Source organism: Phyllostomus discolor, chromosome 5 (genome assembly GCF_004126475.2).
Source record: "Phyllostomus discolor isolate MPI-MPIP mPhyDis1 chromosome 5, mPhyDis1.pri.v3, whole genome shotgun sequence".
Taxonomy (NCBI): Eukaryota; Metazoa; Chordata; class Mammalia; order Chiroptera; family Phyllostomidae; genus Phyllostomus; species Phyllostomus discolor.
In genome coordinates, this window is record NC_040907.2 from 147,685,942 (window position 1) to 147,708,311 (window position 22,370).

Below are 22,370 nucleotides of genomic sequence, written 5' to 3' on the forward strand. Positions count from 1 at the left end.
AAAGCAAGGTCTCCTGCTCGTGGTCCAGCATTTTCCCCACTCTATCTCAGCCTCCTGGGGCTAAACTTGGCCTTTTTCAAAGCCCTGAGAAGCCAAAGTTGGCTGCCTCCTGCTGGCAGGGAGTTCCTTCCCGCTTTGGGTGCTACTGTTAAAGAAGAGAGAGTTCCAGAAGTGAGGAGGGTGGATTATGCAGAAAGCCAATCTATGCTTCTATTTTCCTCCCTCGTGGGAATGGCTTGCACACTGGGGGGGGCGGGGGGGGTGAGGGGGACTATGAAAACCAGTAATTCATGACAATTGATAAGTGTCAGAAAAGTATTTACTCACATTCATCCCCCGAAAGTCACCTTCTCATGCGTTCTTTTTTGTCTTTCAACGATGCCATCAGTCAGGTGAACTCAGCAAGAAACACCAAGGTTTATGCCAAACGCTGCAGAGGGAGAGAGTTTCATTTAACTTCATTTTCCCAGCCAGGGCTGGCTACCAAACCAGTTTTTCCGACTAGGTTGTTTGCCACATGAAAAGCAAATTCCCAGAGGTTTCTGAGATTGCCGAGATTGGATGCAAGATGACGGCTGCCACCTACCCGCCCACCCACCCACTAGTAAGACATAATGCCGTCCTATTTTTGGTAACAATTAAAGGGCCTCCCGGTGCAAGCAGAAAGCTGTTTATTTTGTTACATCACTTCACTTTGCCTTCGAAGGCTGGTCTGTGCTCAGTGTTTTCCTGGTGATGCAAGTCGGCTCTCTCCTCCAGCAGTTGGATCCCTCCCATCTCGCAGCACCTCACAGGTCTCTTCCCCGAGCAGTGCGTTGCTGGAGCGAGGAGCCTCTCACGAATCAGCTGCAGGTCCCTGTTTTGAAAAGCAGAGATACAGAGGCAAAAGAAAAGGGCGGACTCCTATGTGACCTGGTCTCAGAGCAAGACAATCACCAGCTGAATTCCAGAAGCCCTGTTCATGTTTGGGGAGATTTTTTCGACTGCATGGAATCAGAGAGAAGCCAAAGGATGGGAAATGCCTGCATCCCCCTGAAAAGAATTGCTTATTTCCTATGTCTCTTATCTGCGCTCTTGCTGACTGAGGGGAAGAAACCAGCGAAGCCAAAATGCCCTGCCGTGTGTACTTGTACCAAAGATAATGCTTTATGTGAGAATGCCAGAGCCATTCCACGCACCGTTCCTCCTGATGTTATCTCATTGTAAGGCCCGTAAGCATTTGCTATCTAATTTACGATTTAAAAATTCCAGCCGGTGTATTTGGGGCTTTGTATTTTCTGGTAGAAGGGCTTGGAGAGAGATTCCTCTTGCACACTTGGCCATTTGACAGTGCTAACATTTTGCTGCATTTAGTAATTTTGATTTTTATTAGCTGCTACGGAACATGTTTAGATGCCCCCCACCCTGAACATTAGTATGAGAAACCTGTAGCAGATGCATTTCTCCTACTCCATCTGGGAAGGAACAGTATCGTACTTCATAAAATAGTGTCAAAATAGTGACTGTTTTGCTAAACCGGATTAACATAAGGTTTGTTCTGTGTGTGTGTGTCTCTCTCTGTCTGTGTGTTTGTTTGTTTTCTTTCAGATCCTTTGTGAGATCTGGTTTTACTGAAATCTCAGAAGGGAGTTTTTTATTCACACCATCGCTGCAGCTCTTGTGAGAAATATTTATATCATGACTATTTTTAATATAGCATATATTTGGATAAGCCCTCTAGGAAAACAGTCTTAACATTAATTTTCCTAATGTGATTGTATTTCTGGGAAGAAAAAGAGTATCAGTAAAGTGAGAGGTACATGGGGTTTTTGGCAACTTGACCCCAGAGGTACCGGTTGATTCTTGCAGTGGTAAATTTGCTAACCTGTAATGCTGTCTACATTCATGGCTATTTATGAAGTTGTCGGAACGTTGCAACAATGATTCCAATTCCATTCCACTATTTTACTTTCATTTTTGACTTGGGAACTTTGGTTATTTTGCCCTGGAGTTTTTGAATTAGTCGATAGAGAACCCAGCATAACATATGTGCTCAAGATGTTGTCTCCCTGGGATCCGGGGCAGGCTGCTACTCTGTATGATTTACCATGTGGGGGGGAAAAAATCTTGGTTCTTTCTAAGTAATTCCTTAAAAGATTGATTCCAAAGAGATTGTTTTCTAATCTTATCTAATTTATAACTAGTCCCCTTACAAGGAGGGAAAGAAAATATTAATATAGGACAGTGCAAAGGATTAGTCTTTGCTGTGTGTTTTGAGTTAGCCAGGAGGGAACTACATATTCAGCCTATGTCTCAAAATAGTCAAAAAATAATATTTGACTCAGAGCTCCCCACAGGCATAATGTCACATGTATAATTTTTTCTGCCGTGTAATGTTTGGCTATTGGAGAGCTAGTTCTCAGTGTAGGGCCATGTGGAAGGCAAGAGGTTCCCTGTGGTCAGGTGTCCCGAGCTCAGGTGTCAGGAAAGATTGGGGTTGTAGTTAACATCCTCCCAGAAGGGAGTAGCCAAGTTGATCAGCTGAGCTTTGGTTATCTTAACTGCATGGTTCAGGATTCAAGAGGTTTTTTTGTTTGTTTGTTTTGGGGGGGCAATTATTTGTTTTTGTTTTCTTGTCTTAATTGGCCATTTTGGCAGTGTGAGGTTATATACATACAGAGACAAACAATATGGATTTGAAATTGAAGAGACCTGTGTGTAAATTTCATCCCACCACCCACTAGAAACTAGATTTGTAATCTTGTGCAAATGATTAAACCTCTCTGAACCTCAGTCTCCTCATCTGTAAAATGGAGGTGATGACACACTGAAGCATTTTTTATCAGAAATAAATAAGATTTTAGTAGATAAAATGTTTTGCATAGGGTGAAATGGTTACACATTTATAAATGGTAGGTTTAAAAATTTTAACATAAAGCTAGCTAAAAAAAAATTACTTAATCTATTGTTTTATCTATGTGAAATCCCAAAACTGGTTTGACTATTTGATTAAATCACAAACCCAATCAGGTGTTTTGACATTATGTAACAGTGTTGGCTAATGTCTTTCTACTATCTAATGTCTTTGAGTGATTAACAATTGAGAAGAATATTCCTAAGGGACTTATGTGTTTGACTGATGGCTAATGGTATGATTAGGGGAAGTATCAGCACATCAAACAAATCCAAAATACACAGTCGTTAGCATGCGAACTGTCAGTCTCCAATGCTGGTATTCTTCCATACAGTAAGATTTGGTTGTACCTGATAAAGTGATACATTGTGCTTATATTGTTTATTTGTTAAGTAAATAAATGGCTCATTTAAGAAGTATCCTTTTCTTAAACTAAGTCACCTCTTTCCCCCTGGGATAAATAGATCAGTTCCTAAAATGCAGGAAGTCTCAGTGGACACATACTACTCGTATTTGACACTAGATGGCCTTAACTGTGACACCGAAAGCCTGAGTCGATGGGCCTGATCTGTGAGCACGTCTCCACTTTGCTTCTGCTGGGTGGACCCGGCCTGGGCAAGCACAAATGCTGGACAGTGTTATAGAAATAGTTCCCGGCTGCTGCAGGGCAATGTGATTACACGTATTTAGAATCACAGAGGGAAGCCAAGGAACTGGTTTTTAAATAGCCTACACAGAGTGTGGGCCATGCCCCTATGTCCCATACTCCGAGTTCCTATGGAACATTCCAGCCCTTATTTCTAAAAGCAGTTCAGGTTTCAGAAATAACAAAAGGGAAGAGTAATTCTTGCTCTGTACGTCCTGACCCAACTCATTGGCTAACTTCCACGTGGCAGATTTATGCCAGGGCTGATCTTATGCAAAATTGTCAGGGGGCAAATATCATCTGTAATTTCTAGGACCCTGTTTCCTAACGATTTTGCTCCTCATTCTCCCTGCCCAATGTTCTCTGCTTCCTCCCACCCTCAGGAAAGGGTCTAAATAGATCATTTTCACTGAGGAAATAAATGCTAAGCCTCCAAATATGAACTGTGCTGTAATCATAACAATGGTAGAGATGGATAGTTCACAGACAAGGAGAGTTCTTCTGTGGCACAGAGCCATCCAGGGCTCTGGAAACCCCACATAAGCCGCCAACCCCCATTAGAACAACGACCAAGGGGCCTTAATCTGCCTTTGCACCATTTTTGCCATCAGCTCAGGCCTGGGTCACACCAGACATTGCTTGGGGTTTGCAATGAATTCTAACGGCATTTGTGACCACAGGTTGCCAAACTGACCTGTCATGTCCTGAGAAGTGATAAACTTCAGAAGCAATTCTGCTCGATGGGCATACAAAGGCAGTTGGTTTCTTGCCTGTTGTTGAACAGGGAAAAGAAATGTCTTATCCCTGTCATCCACCCAGATAACCTGATAATTCCATTATGGCCCCAAATGCTTTTTCAGAACTTCTGTAGAGACATGATGAGAAGTACTTTTTGAAATGTCAGCCTGGGGTCCTGAGGGAAATAGACATGGTTCCTCCTTAAGTTACACACAGTGTCTGGGGAAGGCTGTGGCTGGCAGTGTGTGCTGGAGAACAAGAAAAAAACAAAAGCCCCCACATGGTAGAGATAGGAGACAAAGAATAAAATTATCCAATAAAAATTCACCAAATTAACTTTATAAAACATATTTTTAAAATATCTGATTCATTGTTTTAAACAACAGCAACAAAACCTTTCCCAAGAAAATGAAAGTTCATTGATGTTTTCCACAGGGCCAGTGGTGAAACATAACAAATGAGAACAATTATTCATTCTAGTTTGCTTTTCGTGACAGGGAGTGATGCTTGTAGTGAATGTAATTTACAGAAATAAATGTGTTTTCACACATTACAGCCCTGTCCTTCGCAACTACAGACTGAAGTCCCCAATGATATAGACTCATTAGAGAAGTAAAATTCAAATTTAAGAGTATAAAATGAGACCACATTGTCATTTGTTTATAAAATTTTTAATAACCTCAATGCCTCCAACCTTTAAGGGAGTTCTGTTTGCAAGAAATAAATTATAGGGGCGGTGTTGGTATGATGCTTTAAAAAAAATCTCTGAATAAAAATTCACTGTGGCCAGAAAAACTTCTATTTGTTCCAGTGAGATTTTTATCATGTTTGAAGCAATAGAACTCATCCTTCTGGGGGGGGATTATTATTTCTTTTATTAATCCACAGTCAACATATAAATACATAGTCCATAAGATATCAAAAACTAAAAATGAAAGTGCTAATAACATGAACAGATAAATAGTAAGTCCATCCTTACTAAGGCTTTATACTTAAGTCCTTCAAAATATTATTTGTCCAAGAAAAAACATCCATGGCCTATCTCACCTTTATAGTGATCAGTCTCTTTTTCTATTCCTGCTTATATTACAAATGTAAGAAAAATGTAGCAATCTTCAATGACTACTCAAGCCAGACCTATCAGCTAAGAGGATTCTAGTGGGATTATGAGCTGGTTATAGATGAGCATGTTTTAGTTTGTGCCCCGCTGATGACCTCACAATGGACCAAGAGGTAAAAATTTTAGTAATCTAGCCTGTTCTGCCTATCATTTGCCCAGTGACCCATCACTCTGATTTTTAACCTTTTAATTAATTAATTAATTATTGTGACTATATAAACCAGCCCTGGACGACACATGTTTCCTCTGAAAGTATTTCATTCTCTCAACTATTCAGGCAAGAAACTTAGGAGTCACCTGCCCCTTCTCCCTCAATGTCCACTTCCAACTGGACAAGTCTCCTTTCAAACAGCAGGGGAATCTGCCACCCCCTCTGTACTTCAGGGCCAAGGCTGCATTCACTGTGTCACAGGCTGTGGGGGGAGCTTCCCCGCTGGTCTCCCTACTTCTGGTTCCCATCCTACCCACCCCACTCCGTGTTACCTTCCTGAAATACAGATCTTACCATGGCACCCTCAGGCTTGGAAGCCTTTAATGAATGGGTCCCTAGAAACAGAAAGTCTGAATACCTGAGTGGATATTAATAGAATTTGGCAATTTGTCCAGGGTCAAGGCCATCTCTCATAATATTGACACCACACACACACCAAGCTCCAAATAGACTGAGGTATCTCCTTCCCTTACCTCTGCTTTCACAAGCTCTTTAGACTTGGTTGATGTCTCTAGTACTTTCTGTAATTTATCAGAACTATTCGTGCTATATTTGCCTGTGTTTCCCATGAAGGATTATCATTGGTTAAGCTCCTAGGCAGGAGCCTGGATGTTGCAAGTCTAGACCTTGCTTACCGTACATTTGTTGAATTCAATCTATGTTTTCATAGATTTTATACTAAAACTACTGTTTTCCTATTAGTAGATAGTCTTGGTTATGTTCACACTGTTATGTTTGGTCTTGCTGTTTATTTCACATGAACTAATACTTTGGAGGTCTAGAAAGTGAGCTGAACAGAAAAAGAATGTGAAGGGATATCTGCTTATGACGTTATGGTGTCAAACTTCTTTAACAGAGGTTTCCAGTATAGCAGAGTTTAAAAGGCAAAATACCCGGAGCCTGCCCGTAGATCCACTGCCTGAACCTCTTTGGTCCTGCTCTGACTTCCTGTATGCCTTCGGCACGTAAAAAATAGTATCGAAGCTCTTAGATTCTTTTTTAATTAAATTTATTGGGTTGACATTACTTAACAAAATTATACAGGTTTCAAGTGTACAAGTCTATTTGTACCTCATCTGTGTTATTGTATTGCGTGTTTAGCCTGTTAGGTTCTTCATTTGATTGTGGAGGCTGACTAATCGCTCCTTGAAGGCTAGATTTCCCCACTTCTGCAGTCTGACAGGACAGCCAAAGGGCAATGCGGGTTAAGTAAGCATCATTAAGATGAAAAAAATTCCATGAACACAAAGAGAGTTTCCTTTTTTACTGAATTATATCTGCTTAGCTAAAGTCAGCATTTATTCATCATATAGCTAGCTGCAAGCAGTAACAAAATGAAATCAGAAGCCTCTCATTTCAGCAAACACATCGTGGGGTCCTGCGGTGTAGCAGGCACAGCACTGGGTTTTGTGAGGGACACAAGGATAAGTGGCACCTTTCCCTTCCCACCTTGATCTGACAGCTGCCAGCTGGCAGCAATCCCTGAAAAGGTAAATTATGTTTTGCCGGCATTGGAAAGCACTGTAAGATAGTCTTGATAAGCTTTCTCGTTTTGTTCAGAATGGTATTCAGTTGATTGGTGATGATGGCAGTGCTGGGCAACTGTTGATCTTGGGGCTGATACAGGCTACAAAATGATTGCAGAGGCTTTATAATGACAGCTGTGACATCAAAATGGCCAACCCTAATGGCTGGCAATGTGGCAAGTAGCAAAGAACACAAAGTTTTTGTGGTCAGATAAACATGGGTTCACATCCCCACTCTAGTTCTGTGATTTTGGGCAAGCTTAATCAAGCCTCATTATCTTCATCTACAATACGGGGAATTACCGTAGTACCTACCACACAAGATTACAGTAAGGATTAAATGGAACAATACCTGTAAAGTGCTTGGCACTGTTCCTATAACCTGATAAACTTTAGCTTCTATTATAGTATCTGAAAATCACTTTAATTTAAACAACCATAACATCAGATTAGCATCTGATCATACAAGCTGGGTTTGCCTACAGTCCCAACTTTAAAATTTTGCTGTACCACACACAGGTCTCTATCAGAACCTGCTACGAAATCTCCCCTTCAAACCCCTCTCACAGAAAATGTGAACTATTTACTCTTGGGGGATGGTGCAAAAAGGAAAAGCAGAACCCTCTTACTTCTTCCTCATGAAAAAACAACTGGCACCACATTGTGTAAAACATACAGACTTTGTTTAAAATAATTAGCATTGACCAGTCTTCAGGTGAGTGGCTCTGTGGCAGGATGGTAAAGGCCTGAAGTAGAAGTCAGTAGACATGGGTCTGAAATCCAGTTCAGCTAATAATAGGCTGTGTGACCTTGGGTTGGTCACAGAATATCCCTGGGCCTCAGAGGTTACATGTGTAAAATACCAGAGCTAGATTAAATTACGGTTCCCAAATCAAATGCCAATGAGGGTGGAGGTGGTCAGGTAAAGGCAGGAAACAGCTGGGCGTAATACCACAGAGCATGGCAGTGACTGCAGTAAATCAGAGAAGACACGTTGTATCTAAAAGTGACATCTTCAGCCCCAACAAAATATTGCTGATGAGAACATGGTACTGAACAGGGGGCTGTATTTTTTAATTTTCAGGGGAAGGCAGAAGTCTGGAAGCAGATTTTAAAACAAGATAAAGACGAAACAAAACATAAGTTGGCATCTGAGAGCTTCACATTTAATTAAGGTCTTTCCTAGCTTAAAATGACATTATATTATGTTCTCTTTACAAACAGATTTATTTTAATATAATATAGAAAATGGCATTGTTAAGGAAATTGGACACAATTTATTGTATTAATCTAACAAACTGGTAAATTAGATTGTTAATTGACAAAGCTTCATAGTATGAAATTGGCTACTATGAAGTTACTATTCAATTTCCCAAGCAGGTCCATTGAGGCTTTACAAGGACCTTCCCATGGTGTCTGATGATAAAACAATGCTTCAGTATCCCTTCCATAGGGTAAGTGTTAGAAAGGAATTTTGGGGCCTGGTTACCTGGCAAGATGGCAGGTGTTTGCCTGTGTAAAATGTTATAAAAAAGCAACAAGACTTAAAAAAAATAGGCAATTTGTACAATAGGCAATTGTACAAAAAAAATATAGGCAATTTGTACAATAGGCAATTGTACAAATTGTTCTTTGTACAATTTATACGTACAAAGAACTCCTGACTTGCAGAGAACTCCTTATAGAATGTCACCGATTCTTCCCACCTGTGCTTCCATGGCTAAATTTTTCTAGATCCTTCCTCAAGAATTGTCCACACTGCCAGTTTACAAGCCATGAAATAAAAGCAAGTGAAGTTTTGTTAGAGGTCATTTACCATTTTTATACTGTCTGATGCTAAGCACTTTATATAATTCACTTTTTATTTCTCCACTGCAGTAACCCTAAGAGGGGGTATGATCCCCTCCGTTTTGCAGGTAAAGTACTGGGTCATAGAAGAGTTAGGTAATCTCCTCAATGTCACACCCCTAGTAAGTGGCACAGCCTCAATTTAACCGCTTTTGTTTTACTTCCTCTTGAACATGAATCATTGGGTTTGACTTTGCATAGTTTTGTCCCCAAAATCAACTTTTCTTTGAAAGGGCCAGCCTCTGCCATTACCGAGGGTATTCAGGAGTCTGTGTCCTGATTCCTGGAGACAATTACTGAAAGGGAGTTTCAAAAGCCCTTTGAAAGAGTGGGAATGTTGCTGGCGAGAACATGTAGTTTCACTAGGATTAAACTCTCATTTGTATGTGTAAGGTTTGGTCAGAGAGAGAGGGGGAGGGGGAAGGAAGAAAAGAGCAAAAGGAAAGGACTTATTTACTATAAAGTTACACCTTAGGCCAATGCTTTTGAAACTTGTGTCCTATCAAACAGTTGTCCTGAAAGAAAAGGGCTCTGTGCTCACATAAATTTGGAAGACTGCACATTCTATCCCAATGCACCTTGGCATGGAAAAGGCTTTGGACCTATCCTGTTGTTTCACTTTTCTTAAAATCCCATGCAATATTGGTTCTGTGGACCATACTTAGGGAATATATGCCTTTGGTAATCATTTTATTTATTAGCTTAATTATTCGTATCTCACCTGTTCTAGAAAGTCTTGCTAGCAGAGCTTAGGCAGGTAGAAAGAAACCATCTTAAAGGCTATTTTAAACCATCTATCTCCCTAGAAGGACTAACTGACAATTCTGTTAGTGTAGGTTCACTAAGTGTGATATCTGGAACTCAGGCACCACCAGGCTGGTAAGCATCTGGTCAAGCAGCTTGGTACATAGTATATCTTTGGGGACCTCCCAGTAGACAATCACTGGCAGCCCATTCAACAGACAAGACCCCTGAGCTTAAATTCACAATCTCGCTGTTTTTGTTTGGAGCATATTGCATCACAGCTATTTTCCATATGGCTAAACCAACAATTCCCTGAGCACCTTCCATGGAATATTCATTTTGTATAAAGCTCAAAGATAAAAAGGCCCCATTATCACTAAGTTTGGGAAACTGCGTATTTAGTTTCCTTTTGAAGAGCCTCATTTTATTAATACTTAAGAATACAAAGATTTGTGTAATTATGAACCCCAATTAATTTCACTTACCCACTTCCTCAAATTTATTTATTTATTATTTACTGTTTATTCATGAAAACAAAAAACAAAAACGCTTGAACCCCATAAAGGTCTTGTATTCCAGGGAATACACTCTGGAACTACTGGGCACAGCTCTTTTAGATTTATAGCAGGTACTGGGCTGATCTGCTGAGACTAAAAAAGTAAGCGCAGCCTTGCGCATGCCCGTTTCCAGCCATCTGTGGAAGGGCATGCCTGAGCACAGAATCGTAGCCCTGCCAGTTACAAGCTTCAAATTACTTTTGCCCCTCTCACCTCAGTGTTCTTTACATTTTTAAGTGGAGAATATGAAACCTACATTATAGTGTTCATTTGAGGATTAAAATAGCTCATAGATGGCAAGCTGCTAAAGATGAGGCTTAGTACAGAATAGATGTTACATAAAATTTAAGTCCCTTCTTCTTACGTGTTCCATGACCAGGATGACAGAGATTGAATTTGTAAACAACACTAGGAGATGGGCTGTTTACTAGTTATGCCAACTCCCAGAAAGGAAAGGTTAGTCCTGAGATGAGAGGTACTAGACTATAAAACCAAAGGGGTGGGGCCATGCTCAGATCTTTGCTGGTGTGCATGCCAAGAATATTCCTAAGGGAATCTTTGCAAATCTAACACCTACATTTTCATCCTGGCCCTGCTGCTGACAAAAGATGTGACCTCGAGTAAGTCACTTAACTTCTTCAGGCTATTTTAAACCATCTATCTCACCTTCAACTATTAAAAATAAGAATTGAATTGCCTATCTCTCTGTGGCTCCCCCTACCGCAGATTTATATGGAGCTAAAGTAAGGTTATTTATTCCCCGTCACCCAGGTTGAACATGTGGTGGTCGACTTAAGGATCAGCTGAATTACACTAAAAATGTTTTTCAAGGATTAGAGTAAAAAAGAGCTATGAAATAATAGACTTCTGTGTGATGCTTCCCATTTTAATGGTCTCCTATCTTGAGAGCATATTTTAAAATATTCAAATGTAAATTATTCAAGTTATTCACACAACACCTGAGCTTAGAATGTGTGCATTTAACTAAAGTGAGTCATCAGCCTATTATTAATTATCACTCAACCAGACCCATTCTTTTGGAAAAAAGGAGAATATTAGTAACAGCCAGAGTCTGAATCATTTAAGCAGAGGCAGCTCTAAACAAATTGGCAAGCCCTCTAGCTGTGCCCCCAAATATTCCAACAGCTGCAACCTGAGTGTCTTGCTCTGATCTGCACAGATATGCACATATAAACATGCAGACACAGATATGTACTGGAAGTGTAAACACTCACGTTTATACACACCGCTGTGGCTGCCTAATTCCCTGGTGATGCCTATAACAGTTCTTTTGGACAGGTGATGGTCTCACTGAACCTGTTTCCATAGCAGTAAAACCAAAGTCCTTCACTGTACCTAGGGGCTCTTCCAGCCCTGACACTTCATGTCAGTCTTGGCTTAGATATCCTTTGGCAGAAGCATTGGAGACATGCTCATGCACATTATCTCATGTAATTCTTAGAATCTTACAGGAAGTCTTTTTGTTATTGCAATACTTGTTTTAACAGGTAATGAAGTAGATTCACCCACTTAATGCATCATATGCATAAGTGACAAGCTTAGGAACTAGATTTTTTTATTCTGTATCTAATCAATGCAGTCTTCAAGTGACAACCTGATGCCCACTCTTCTCTTCTTTATCCAGAATGGTCCTCACCGAGCTGGGGGAAGGGTATTGTATGGGACAACCCCCTAAACTATCTCCCCTTCTTAGCCAGGAGAATCTGCTTTGGGTTGGAAGGCAGGCCACCCATGAGCCAATGACAATTCCGATGTCACCAGTGTCACAAGTGACTAGGCAGAGTCTGAAGAGGTGGATGTCGTTAGAGATACAGGCCCCTAGTATGACCAGAGGAGCAGTCTGGTTTGAGACAGACAGACATTCTCAGCAGGGTTACTGCTGCCGTGCAGCCATCTGCAGAGCTGCCTCCGCAGGAAGCAATGTGAATACTAAATAAATCTAAGATTTGATTCTTGAAAAACCTCAATAAAATGGCAAGCATTTGAAGGAAGCAACATTAACAAATGAGGAAGGCATTAATTATTCAACAAAAGGCTTCAGATAAATTTGGGTAATTATTTAAGAATCAAAATAACATCTCACCTCCCATCATACATAAAAGTCCCAAATCGGTTAAAGAGTCAAAGTTTTAAAATTAAAAAGGAGGAAGGTGTGGATCATATTTCATTGATCTCTAGTTAGGAAAGAACATTTTAAGAATAAAAGCAAAGAAAAAATACACAATGGAAGTTGATATACTTTGTTAAAGATGTAAAACTTATATGTGTTAAAAAATTATGAATGAAAACACAAATTGTGATCAGTAATTAAAAATTCCTAGCATCAAATAAGATGGGAAAATAATAGGTATGCCCTTAAAAATAAAAAAGTGCTTAGAAAATAAAACTGGTCAAAGGACATAATTTTATAGAAAAAGAAACAAAAATAATAATGCTAAATGTTGGTGAAGATGTGGTAAAATAGGCATTCTTACCCTTAGACTTGAATGTGTAATTTGGTACAAGCTAGCAATAAAGAAGTAGAAACTTAACACATCATCTCTAGTCTAAAAATGCTATTTTTAGAAATATAGCCTAGGCCTTTCCTAAGGAAATAATTAGAGATATGGAAAAATATTTGTATAAGAGGATCATTATGGTACTATTTATAATAAAAAAGTTGGAATCAACAAAGATAAATAAATTATATGATAATACAAAACTCATCTGTTAAAATTATATTATTGAAAATTCATTATCATGAGACATTGTTCATTGTAAAATGAGTGCGTGAAAAGGACACAGAAAAATATAAAATTATCCCAACTTTATAAATATATATGTATTATAGATACTTATATCAATATTTTTGTGTAGTATGATTATGGTGATCTTTATTTTCTTCTTTAAGCTTTTCTTGTGTTTTCCAGTTTCTACAATGAGTTTATAATATTTATAAGCAGAATACACAAACTGCATTCAAATTTTTCAAATTCTCTACATGAAAAAAAATACAGGTAGACATGATCTTAATGTGACTTTGAGACTGCTTATATCAGTTAATCAATTCATCAGAGAAAGGGATTATTACTCAGTTAAATTTATGAAGTCCTTATGAGCTGAGCAGTTTTACGGTTGTCTGCCAGAATGTGGACATTATGTCATTATGTTATGTGGGTTCTAAACTGAGAGGCCACACGGTGTGTGAAAAGGGCAGTAGACCAGAAGTCTTGGGTTATATGACCTTGAAGAAAGCTTTTAATAGCCTTCTAAGCCTCACTTTCCTTCTGTCAAAGAGATAATAACACCTTCCCTAACCACTCAGACTTGTTCCAAAGACCAAATCAGATAATCCAGCAGGAACCTTGAAATGTAGGCTATAATGAAGTCAATAATCATCATTTAAAGAATGAGCTATCACCTGTCTGGAATTGATAGTTGACACGTATGTACAGTTTTCCTAAATCTCCTTCTTGGTAAGATAACATATATACTTTTTTGATTGTAGAAAAAAAAATCCTCTTCATTCCTCCCCCAGTCCCTTTTCTTACTGAATTCATGGGACTGTTGGCTGAGAGATATAAGTGTATATCCTGTGTCCCCTTCCACCAAAATTCTAGGGAAAAAGCTTAACTTTTCCTTCCCTAAGAACATGAGAAATGGCAGATACCTCAAATTTTCCCACAGGATCAGGGGCAGAGGGCAAATTCTATGCCATCTCTGTACAAACCCATGGGATCGCTGCTTGACAAGTCTTTGGGGTCCAGATCTCCGATGTGCAGCTCAGGGTAACAAGTTCATGCAGAAGGTTCATTGGTCTTCACTAGTCCCTCATGGTACTGTCATCACAAATCCAAGTTGTAGTATCACAGGTTCTGGCCATGTGTAGTTACGAGGACAGGACAGCCCACAGTAGGTCCATACCACAGCAACTGCCCCAGCTAGACTCGCTGCAAAGGGCACAGGCCCCCATGGTCACCACTGGCAAAAGGGGGGCTTATTGTACAATATGCAGCTTTGGTTGCATCTAAGAGCACCTGGGGAGCTTTTAAATGTACCTATACCCAGGCCACACCCAGGTATCGAATGTAACCAGATCCCTGAGGTTGAGAACCAGTTATGAGTATTTTTAAAGCTCCCCAGATCATTCCAAGTGTGACCAAGACTGAGAAATACTGGCTTAGGATCTAACACAGATCTGGAGGACTCCCTGCTCCAGCCTTCACGCACATCTCCACACAGTGTCCTTTCCTAAGTATGACTTGCACATACTTCCACTTGACATGGATTTAACTTAGCCCTAAGGTATCCTACCTCCTTCAGATGGTATCCTGGCTCCATCTCTGCTGATTCCAAAGCCCCAAGAAGGAACTCACCTTCAGCCCAACTCACCTTTTTGAGCCAGGCTACTTGAGTTATGCCATGCTGACTAACCTCACCATCAGCTATCCTGTATAAGAAGCTGAGTCCTTCTTGCCCTAATCTGAGGAAAGAGGCAGAGTTTCTGTGGTATAAATTATGGCCAACCTGGTCTGCCCCAAGTTTGCTGTGTTTGGAGATGGGGGTTTGGGGGGAGGGTGAGCACAGTTTCCCTGAACAGGAACTGTGGGATTCCTTAACATATCTGGTATAAAACCAAATCCTAATATTGAAATGAAACATATTCAAAGGAATCCATAAAATATTAAGGATCAGAGTTTTGTCCACTTTATAGAACATGATGTTTTAAAGTCTTTTTAGCTTTACATAAGGTAATAAAATGGACTGCCCACTCAACTGATTTAGAATATATGTATAATTTTATACATCCTTGTCCATGGAATCCTTGTCTACAGAAAACTACAACTGAATTTGGAATTGAAGGATTGATATTCATTATTATCCCAAAGGGAAAAATTTTCACTTTTATTAGAAATCTTTTTGTTGAAATATAATATACATAAAGAAAAGTACACATATCCTAGGTGCACATCTCAAGTTTTAAAGATTAAGACTTTGTATTTTTAGAGCAGTTTTGGGTTCACAGAAAAACTGAGAAGTCATAGGGATTTTCTATATGCCCCCTACCCTGACGCATGCATAGCCTCACTCATGACCAACATCCCCCAGCAGAGTGGTGCATGTGTTAGAGTTGATGAACCTACATTATCACCCAGAGTCCACAGTCCACATAGGGGTTCACTCTTGGTGTTGTACATTCTATAGGTTTGGACAAATGTATAATGACATGTATTCATCATTATTGTATCATACAGAGTATTTTCTCTGCCCTAAAAAAATACTCTGTGCTCTGCTTATTTATTCACCCCATCATGGTTTTTTAAAATAAAGTGAACACCCTTGTAACAGCAGCCAGAAACCAAACATTATCACTACCCCCGAAGATGCCCCTTGTGTCTCCTTCCAGTCATTACTTGCCTCCTAAGGTAAACACTGCCAGCATAAATCAGTTTTGCTAGGTTTTGTTCCTTATATAAGTGCAATTATATAGGAGATACTTTATTGTATTCTGGCTTCTTTCCTTTGACTTCAATTCTAAATGTCATCCATATTTTTGGATGTAGTTGAAGTTTTAACCAGAGGTTTTAATCCTTGAAATCTAGTTCAACAAACACTATTCAGCCAAGAGCTGTGCTCGAGGCTAGGGACACAAAAGCAAATAAGAATAAGATCTTGCTCTAAGGAACATTCAGTCTAGTAATGTAGTAATGCCCAGAATTTAGTGTAAAGTAAATTCCTCTTAGTTTAACAAATATTTACTCAGTGTGCACTATAGGACAGGCAGTATTACAGGTGTTAGGGATAAGTAATGATCACACAGACAAAAATTCTAGTGGAAATCCTGTTTTATTTCCCTGACATGTGTGGGCAAGTTCTGCCCACTAATATCCATTTCCCACTCTGTTTTGCATCTGATTCAACATAAGGGGAACTAGTGAGAAAAGCTATTTCTTCTGGTGACTTGAAGTGCATGATTATGAAGTCGCTGGTCCACCCACGGGACAGTTGGCAAACCAGTGAGCATGGGAAGTATTTTTCTGTATCTATTTCTGCCTTATTCCACTCTCTCCATCCCTGATGCTGTCTATACAGAATGAAATGAAAATCTGGAGCCTCAGGAAGCCTTTAGGTCTTTGGATGTTAGCTTATCTTAGAGGAATGCCACACAATCTTCTTGTTTTCCGGAACGATGAAGAAAGAAGAGACAATTGCCAAAGTTGTGACTAAAATCATAAACCTCTGAATTTGTTTTTAATAACTATGGGCATCTAATATGCCTGACCAGTCAGTCATCATTGTTGACTTTTCAGAGCCTAGTGAGGTACTAGAGTGTAAAACCAGGACCCTGGAGGGAGAGGGGATCCAAGAGAACACATTGCTCCAGGACTGACAGTTTAGGAAGAGACGTAAGAGATCATCTAGTTTTGTTTGTTCAGTCCATGCTTCCCTCTCATTTTTATGGAAAATTTCAAGCATATAAAAAAGTAGAGATAATAAAATTCACTCCTATATACCCATCTTTCAGCTTCAAAAATTATCACCTCATGCTCAATTCATCTCTAATCCACTGCTGTCTCCTCCCCTGGCTATTTTGAAGCAATACCAGTTATTAAATCAAATAAGTTATTCATAAATGTTCAGAAAGTGAGATCTCTTAACTTTAATCTCCTTAGTTAACAGGCTCAGAGAGATGAGTCACTAAACTAGTTAGTGGCAGTTATTTTTAATCCCTAAACTTCAAAAGAAAAAATCAAAAAGGTGATAACAGAGAATATTGGACTTTTCATAGTGCAATTAAAGAGTACACATGTGATGAGAATTGTTAAATTATGTCTAACATCTGGTCTGGCCCATGATCATGGCCACATTTTGGACAACAGTTACAGATGGACCATGAGATTCCCCCACACAAGAACCTTAACATGTAGACTGAACGTCATTTGAACCCATTATAAATTAGTCATCACTACATTTAAAACTTTATTTTCAGCTTGTATCAACACTTCATCTAACAAGTTCCATAAATTAATGCTTTCTCTAAAACAAAAAAAAAAAAAAACCCTGCTTTGTATTATTTAGTCTATGATCACCTCTTTTAAACCTCCCATTCATAAAACTGGCAAGTTCTCCAAAGAGTTCAGCAGGGTGTTGGGGACTGCTGGTTAATGTTCCCTTTCATCAGTAATTTCAAAACCAAATCCTGCAGAGTTTGAAAGTGCAAGTAAATTTGTCCAAGTTAGTGTTCTCAATTATTTAATAATAAAGGGAGCTAAGACTCTTCCTAAGCCTCATTATTACATGGCATTAACCTGTTCTGTTTTCAAAGAAGGTTAGTTGACGTTTGTTGAGCCAATGTTGATGGCTTATATACTATGAGATGCTATAGCACAATGAGGCATGGAGCTACATTTTCAGGTTTCCCAGGCTTAAAACCCAGAAGCACCATTGTTTGGGCTGGTTGGAATGTTCCAGAAGTTTTTTTGCACAAAGAGAAGGATTCTGTTAGTGTCTTTTTCATGAAAATGTGCAAATTGTTGATTCAGCTCTCATATTGCCCAAATTGTATCTCAAAATGTTGCCCAGCGCATGTGACATCCATCACTGTGGGGAGTGGGGCACAAAGCCCCCCCTTTCTAGGCGAACATTTGGTGAGGAGATAATTGGGGATTTTAAAAAGCTACAAAAATTACCTGAATAAATAACACTTTAGAAGGCAGACATCCAGACATTTTTCCATACACAACTCCCACTCGTTTCTCTGAGAGAAAAAGCAGCATAAATTGACAATCTGTCAGTTTAACCATTTTCATTGTGTACTTTTTCTGGGCAGGTTATTCACATCGAACTCCTTTGATGTGATCAGTGATGATGCTTTTATTGGTCTTCCACATTTAGAGTATTTGTAAGTAAAAAAAACAACAACTTTTTAAATGTATGATTCAGGCCAAGTGCTCTTAGATTCCTACAGTTTCTAACAAAAATATTATAACCTATTTCAGATTCATAGAAAACAACAACATCAAGTCCATTTCAAGACATACTTTCCGGGGACTAAAGTCTTTAATTCACCTGTAAGTATGAATGTTGCTATTACTTTTTAAGTTTGCTAATAACCTGTGGTTAAAGTGTGCACTCTGTGGGTATCCATGGTAATTTAAGAAACCCAAATGATTTCTCCCCATGCACGCTTGCCATCTCTCCCTGTTATTAGCCAGTGTGTGTCTAGGAAATTGATTAATATGATGAATCTAAACCAACCATACTTAGGAAAACAATCTAATGCAGGGCAATAAATCATTACTCACTTCATGGATAAGTATGGGTTGACTATATAGCTTAATTTGATGTTGGTTGTTTTTCTTTTGTATATGACCTGATTTTATTTATATTTAAACATATAACAACAGGCAATGTACACACAGTACTTGACAACTTGTTTACAAATTGAAATATTTAATTACTCAGTGGTGAAGAGACTGGAGGGTATAACTGCGTCTAGTAGGTGAGGGCAGCAATACTTCTAAACATCCTGCAGTGCACAGAGCAGCCCTCATGACAAACAAGTATCCAGCCTAAAATGGCATAGTGCTGAGCCGAGTTTGAGAAACCCTGATCAACTTGATCCAAACAGCTTGTTTCTCCTAGCCTCCCCTGTCCCCTAAACACACACACACACACACACACACTACACACACACACACACACACACACACAACTTCATCTGGCAGGAAGGACAGGCTCTACACACACACACATGAACTCACAAACAGATGTATTCTTAAGAAAACTGGAAAGGAAAAAAAGGCACTAGCATCTATTAAATTCCTACTATTATGCTTTCCATGAATTTTCATTTAATCTTTTCAATAATCCTGCCAGACAGGCACAATAATTCATTTTAGAAATGAGAAAACAAACTTGGAGGGGATATATGACTAGTGAACTGAGTAGTTATAGAATTATGATAACATCAACCCCATAGTTGAACTGCAATGCCCGTTCATCCATTCAGCAACTATTTCTCAGTGCCTACTATGTGTCTCATTAGTGTTAAAGATGCAAGGGATCTAAATGTCATTCTTCCAGTTTTAACCTGTTCCCTCGCAATATCTCATTGCCAGCTCTGTTTTAGACCCCAGGTGCAGCAGGGAACAAAGCAAACCCCAATGCCTGCCCTTTGAGCCTGCATTCTCGTGTCCACGTGGTCATCCTGCTACCTCTACCAGGCCCTATCTCTGCTGCTGTTTGGATTTTCAGCAAGAGGGGACTGATGGCCTTATCTATTTTATAAAATTATTATACCTTTAAAAGCCTCTGTATACCGTCATTATGATAAAAATAAAGTTTGCAGTGTTGCTCTGTGTGTTAATGACATAATGTGATGCAAAAATGATTGTGATGGTGTGAATGTTATGCCATTTTGTTACAGAGCCAAATACTGCCAAACCAAATTTTTCAGACAAAAGTAAATAAAAGAAACAAATACATGGAAGGAGAAATGGAAGTTCATGAACTCCACCTGGAGATCTACTCTATTTGCATAAATCCCATTTAATATAACCTCTGTCTAATGCTCAGCATCCTGAGGGGCTAAAGGAAGTATGTGAGATCCAGGTGTCCTCTCTGGGAACCCATGATATAAGCCAGTTCACTCAAGTCTAGCTACTTCATCTGGCAGGAAGGACAGAAGGGAGTAAGGAATGGAGGGAGGGAGGGAGGAAGGAAGGAAGAGAGGAAGGAAAGGACAGAGGAAGAGGAGGGGGAGGATAAGGGAGGAAGGAAATAAAAGGGAGGAAAGAAGAAATCTATACCCACCCTCATGAAGAAATTCCATTTGTTTGATTAGAGCCTATTATATCTATCAAATGAAATGGGAATTTAAATTTGGGTCATAATGAGGCCCCTTCTTTACAGGTAGGAAGACTCTAAGAGAGAAGGACACTAGTACAGCATGTGGATAATATTGAGAAAACTTTAAGTTCAAGAGAACACCAAAGGCAGCCTTAGAAGAGAGAGGCATGAATCTTAAGAGTCAAGCAGACAGTGAAAGGAAAGTCCCACGTCCCTGACCAGGTGTGGGAAGTGGGAAAGGGTATTACGGGACCACGTCAAAATTCACTGAATGAGTATGACCCTTAGATCTCTTGCATCTTGATCTAACATTTAGGGGTTGACTCATATGGCATTGCCAATATTAGACTGTTTTTGTCTATAAAAATGGCAATGCTATATGATTCATCCTAAATAGTCTCTAGGATGTGCCACACAAAGATGAATAAGATCCAGTTCCAACCTGGAGGAGCTCAGTCTAACAAGAGGAGTTATACAAACAAATATTTTTTCACTAAGTGACTTTGTCCCCGAATCATGTTCTTCTTTATTGTTTATGCTCAGAAATTTCTTTCTTTTCTTCTTTCCTCCCTTCCTTCCTTTTTTCTTTTCTTCTTTCTTTTTTTCCTTTCAAGGAGAGATAGGGAGAATTTGAAATCCAAATGTTCCTCTTAACTGCTCAGTACATCAAGTTCATTTTCCATTAATTACCACTTATAAATAAATCTGACATTTGTTTGAGCCATTAGCTTCCTTTTTAAGGTTTTACTTTTCAAAGTGCACTTTTCTCCACCTCAGACTAATTCTTCCCAAAGGCAAATATTCAATCAGTGAGGAATGACCACCTTGCCCTTTAATCTGCATCTGCTGCAGGAAGAGTTTACAAAGCTTTTTCATATTCTTGGCCTCATTATAGTCTCCTGATGACCATAAGATAGAGACAGGGCACTAGCACTAACCCTTGTTGACAAGTAAGAACATGAAGATGCACCCTGAAATTAAGGTGCTCCACTTGAGTAAGCAATAAAGCCAGAAGTTTCCCAAGGTCGTTATTGAGCCAGCCCTCTTCACTGTATCAGTTGCAGCAGGACCAGAAAAACTTTTATTGAGCTGGCAGGATCCTTTCAGGGGACATGATTTGAGGAGCAAACATGGCTACAGAAGACAGAGAAGATCCTAAAGACAGGAGCCCTATCCTGTTAGTTTTCAAATGCAAATAATTGGGGTTACACATATACTTTTAGATCCAACTAGTTCCCACTCTGTCATAACATTAAAGCTGCTCCAAGGGACCTACCTGAGCATTTATATATGGTAAATTGTTAGTTCCTAACGGAGCAATAAACTTTAAAAAAAAAAAAAAAAGAAAAGAACTTATCTCACTTTCTCCTGGCTTGCGTAACTCAGTGGATTGAATGCGGGCTGCAAACCAAAGTGTCACAGGTTCGATTCCCAGTCAGGGCACATGCCTGGGTTGCAGGCCATGACCCCCAGCAACTGCACATTGATGTTTCTCTCTCTCTCTTTCTCCCTCCCTTCCCTCTCTAAAAATAAAAATAAATAAAATCTTTAAAAAAAAAGAACTTATCTCACTTTCTTATGCATCTAACTCAGTAGTAGACTTATCTTCTAAAGAAACATTTACAGAAGACTTAAAAGTTACTGTATGGCCCGACTGGTGTGGCTCAGTTGAGCATCATTGCTAGTTCAATTTCCAGTCAGGGCACATTCCTGGGTCACAGGTTCCATCCCCAGTTGGGGCATGTGTGAAAGGCAACTGATCAATGTTACTCTCTAACATTAGTATTTCTCCCCATTTCTTTCTCCTTTCTTTCCCCTCTCTCTAAAAATAAATAAATAAAATCTTTTTTTAAAAAGATGTGACTGAAGACTCCTTGCCCCTCAAGCTAACCATCAATAGAGAGTCCCATATATATATATATATATATATATATATTGCATTTCCTTTAATTTTTTTATTTTGTAATTATATTTTATTGATTATACTATTACAGTTTTTCTGAATTTCCCCCTTTTGCTGCCCCTGCACCCAGCATGCCCTACTCCCTCAGGCAATGTCCCCACCATTGCTCATTTCTATGGGTCATGCCTATTAGTTCTCTGGCTACTCCATTTCCTATAGTGTACTTTATATCCCCATGGCTATTTGGTAACTACCCATTTGTACTTCTTAATCCCCTCACCACTTCACCCATTCTCCCACACCTCCCTCCGATCTGGCAACCATCAAAATGT

At 39.4% G+C, this 22,370-nt stretch overlaps 1 protein-coding gene across 4 annotated transcripts in view; it reads left to right on the forward strand.

Moving 5' to 3' along the window:
• Window positions 1-628: 628 nt before the first annotated feature.
• Window positions 629-22,370, forward strand: part of LGI1 (leucine rich glioma inactivated 1) — a 40,000-nt gene continuing 18,258 nt past the window's right edge. The window contains exons 1-4 of one of the 4 annotated variants that reach the window (XM_028514070.2): window positions 630-1,202; window positions 1,588-1,659; window positions 18,115-18,186; window positions 18,284-18,355. In XM_028514070.2, the coding sequence (XP_028369871.1) occupies window positions 736-1,202; window positions 1,588-1,659; window positions 18,115-18,186; window positions 18,284-18,355 (683 nt within the window). In that variant the 5' untranslated portion in view covers window positions 630-735. Of the gene's footprint in view, window positions 1,203-1,587; window positions 1,660-18,114; window positions 18,187-18,283; window positions 18,356-22,370 lie in introns of all 4 variants that reach the window. The other 3 variants (XM_036027009.1, XM_028514071.2, XM_036027010.1) reach the window with 3 other exon arrangements.